We start from the raw sequence: 3,677 nt of genomic DNA on the forward strand, positions 1-3,677 counted from the left end.
TACGTGATGAGTTTGGCGGCGGAAATTTGTCTGGCTGATACCATGTAGAAAGGAAGAGTTGGGTGAATTAGGCCACACCTTGGACCTTTGCCTCGTATATCATATAAATAGGTGATTACAAGGTAATGAACCCATATCCAATCTTCACCATAATGGCCCAATCTCCTATACACAGCAGGGCACCAGATATGGTTTGATTGCAGCGATATCAGGAGATATCGTTTTAACTACACCGAATATCTTGAGGATACTCGGTTGTCTAACACTCACAAGGGCGACTATGACCTTGTATGGGTTTCTGAACTGATTGATCAGACATCATTCTCATGAAAACGTCAAGTAATTTAGCAATATTTTTGTGCTGATGATATTCCAGTGATCATGAGTATCCCTGCTGAGACCGAATTCAGAAGATTTTGTTGCTTGACATTATGACAACAAAGGCATTTTTTCAATTAAATCAGCCTACAAGGTGCATGTGGAGTTGGAGAAACGTATGAAGGTGAGACAGTGCGGGCAAGGTTCTGATTGCGAACGACTGAAAACTGAAGTTTTCAAACAAATCTGGAAGATACAGTGTCCACCCAAAGTCCATCATTTTATCTGGAGACTTGCGCATAATAGCCATCCGTTGTACATGAACATTGCTCGTCGAGGAGTGGAACTAGGTATGAAATGTGCAGTCTGTCACAAACTGTTCGAGGATGGAGGTCATTTGTTTTTGAAGTGCAAATATGTGAAGCAACGCTGGCGTGCACTGCTGCTGGAGGATGTCCGACTAAAATTACTCCCTTGTCGATCTGCACTTGAAATGCTACAGGAAATACTCGAGTTGTCAGCGATAGAAAAGTTGTTGCCGATCGCTTTCTTATGGAGCTGGTGGGCTGAGAGGAACAAAAGAAATCATGGTGAAAATCGCCTGTCTGTGGTTTAGTTTCAGTTCAATGTCAGGCAACACGTTGATGAATGGGAACAGCTCCTGACAAAGAAAAAGCAAGAAGTGTCATCGGCTGCTAGCAGATGGACGCCACCCATGACTAGTTTTGTGAAGATCAACACAGATGCATCTTTTCAAGAGCAGGCCCGTAGTGGAGGATGGGGTGCTATCTGTAGAGATGAAATGTCTGATATCCGCTTTGCTGTGGTTGGTCCTCTCACTATGCTAATGGATGCTTTTCATGCTGAAGCTCTGGCCCTGTCTAATGCCATCGATGTTGCTGAACAACTAGGAGTTGAAAGGGTGATGTTTGAAACAGACTACATAAACCTGAGAAATGCTTTGACGTCGTCTGAATACGACCTAGGTCCAGTTGGTATCCTCCCAAGTGATATGAAATATCGCTTGAGACTGAATTTCATAGATGCTCGAGTGACCTATGCTCCAAGGGACTGTAATAAGCCCGCTCACAAGTTAGCGGCTATGGGTGTTGGTTTAGCTCTATGTGGACAATGAGCTATCCATCTTCTGTAAAACGTTTGGTGACCGGCGATTTTTCCGTGTACTGTATTAGTTGAATATGAGTGTTCCATGTCAAAAAAATAATAAACATATTAAAAAGTACAACATTACATTCGCCAAAATTGTTAAAGAGGTCCAAGTGTTACTTTCTCTTTTACAGCATCGGAGCCTCAGCCACGGGCGACACATCCCCTACCGACATTGCCCATTCCCTCGGGAAAGACAAGTGGGTTGATAAAGATCATTACAAGCGCGCCAATACATTAGTAGGGATTGCAAGGGATAATCTGAACAAGGATTTGATGAAGCCTCTACGTACCTTCGCTCAATACTCATCTTCCGCCCCAATTCCCTTGCGCAGTGTCACCGGGATAAAACACTAGGTCAGGATAGTAGATTGGAGATGCACTAGAGTATTTTTTTTTTGCTGGCTCTGACGAGCCCAAGGCTGCTACCGCCAGTGGATTGAGGGATTTGTCATCCGTAGCCTCCAATTTGATGACCAGCCGAGCTGCAGCAATTATGTTTACGATCAGTGGCGGAGCGTGACCAAAAGCAGAGAGGGGGCGAAACAGAACTTTTTCGCATTTTTTGGACTATATGCACCCAAATTCGGTTGCAATTTCAAGTTTTATTTATACCACGGAGATGGTTTTGAAGCTTGAAATGCACTTAATTTGGTGATTTACAAAGGAATAGACCTAGCAAGTAAGTGATGAAAAATATATTTTTGGGCAAGATCCACCGATATGGTTAGTACTCCCTCACTCTCAGTTTATGTTCCGCATAATTTTTGCGTGAAAGTAAAACTCTGTAAAGTTAGATCAATTATATAGGAAAAATATACCAATTTTATAATGTAATATTAGTATTATCAGAACATGGTGAAATATACATTCATATTATACAGATTTTATATCATTGATAATAATAATGTTTGCCATATAATCTGTCTATTTTTTTAAAAATAACTTTAACTAAAACTCATACGCAATATATTTGGGACAGAGGGAGTAGTGATTTATTGATTCACATTGAAATTTACGTAGCAAGAGACTTCTAGTTCTACTGAGTATCCGTATTCACTGATGGCCAGTAAGGAAAAGCATCAAGCATCAGCCGATGGCCCAAGCTCCAAGGTTAAAAAAAGTACTGCCAGCACGATATGGCAATGGCCAAGATTTTAGCACCGTACCCAGCCGGATCCATCACGTCACACGGCCAACAATCGTCAATGGGCAGAGTTGGGGCAGTCATTGCGGGACGAGAAACCAGGCCAATGCTTCGTTGTGCTTGATTCAATCAAGTTGATTGCACCAGAAAACTAAATATTGTCGGTCAGAAACATCCTGTAAAATAGATGCGCTGCTTTTGGAAGAGGGTTGTAGCCCCGTTTCGCCTCCAAGGCGCTCCACCAGTGCCTCCATCTCAAGGATTATGACACCTTTCTCACTAGATGGTGCAAAAGTATAATCATCGGCCATTGCAACAATCAAAAACATGCCTCTCATACTTACATTACACATGGAATGAAAAACAAAACAACTATATGGCTATATGGCTATACATGTTATTATTATTGTGAACCAAGGCATAGCCTGGTGGTTGGGATGGGCTGATGCATCCCCGCCCGTCCAAATTTGAATCTCCGTATTCGCAATTTGGTGTTGTGCACATAATCACTTCTAGTAAAATAACACCGCTTTGGGTTTCTTTCACTTAAAGCCAAATCATAAATGTTATTATTGCAAAAAAAATTATGCACTGATTTGAAAACTTTCCACTCCATACTCATTTTGATCAATTACTAAGTAAACCACATCTACGCATATGCAAACTAAGAAGTTAATTTGAGCTCAAATTGCATATAAATTAAATAAACTTCCACATACACTAAAACCCTCAAATCCCTCTACTTTTAGAGCATTAAATGAGCAAAACTAGCAATGCCGAATGAAAGGATGAAGTTGCTAACCTTTTAGAACCCTTATATAGATGGGGCGCTGCCAAATCTTGAAAAATCAGGGAAAGAATGGGCATGAACTCGAGCTCTTTAGGGAGGAAACAGAGAGGAGCCAGGGAGGAAGAGGTCGGGACGATGATTATACATATAGGAGGGGACTTCAGTCCCGGTTGGTATCACCAACCGGGACTAAAAGTCCATTTTGAAGCCTCTGACAGGGACAATGGTCTTTAGTCCCGGTTGGTATCTCCTACC

At 41.7% G+C, this 3,677-nt stretch overlaps 1 protein-coding gene across 1 annotated transcript; it reads left to right on the top strand.

The window, feature by feature from the left end:
* The first annotated feature begins 1,033 nt into the window (after positions 1 to 1,033).
* On the top strand, positions 1,034 to 1,453 carry LOC139833764 (uncharacterized). Its single transcript, XM_071824107.1, has one exon. It carries the CDS (start codon positions 1,034 to 1,036, stop codon positions 1,451 to 1,453), a length of 420 nt encoding a protein of 139 aa, XP_071680208.1.
* Positions 1,454 to 3,677: the final 2,224 nt, after the last annotated feature.

Source organism: Lolium perenne, chromosome 7 (genome assembly GCF_019359855.2).
Source record: "Lolium perenne isolate Kyuss_39 chromosome 7, Kyuss_2.0, whole genome shotgun sequence".
Lineage (NCBI taxonomy): Eukaryota > Viridiplantae > Streptophyta > Magnoliopsida > Poales > Poaceae > Lolium > Lolium perenne.

Excerpts from the sequence above, each read along its gene's own strand:
- LOC139833764 (XM_071824107.1), top strand. The coding sequence starts at position 1,034 with ATGACTAGTTTTGTGAAGATCAACACAGATGCATCTTTTCAAGAGCAG.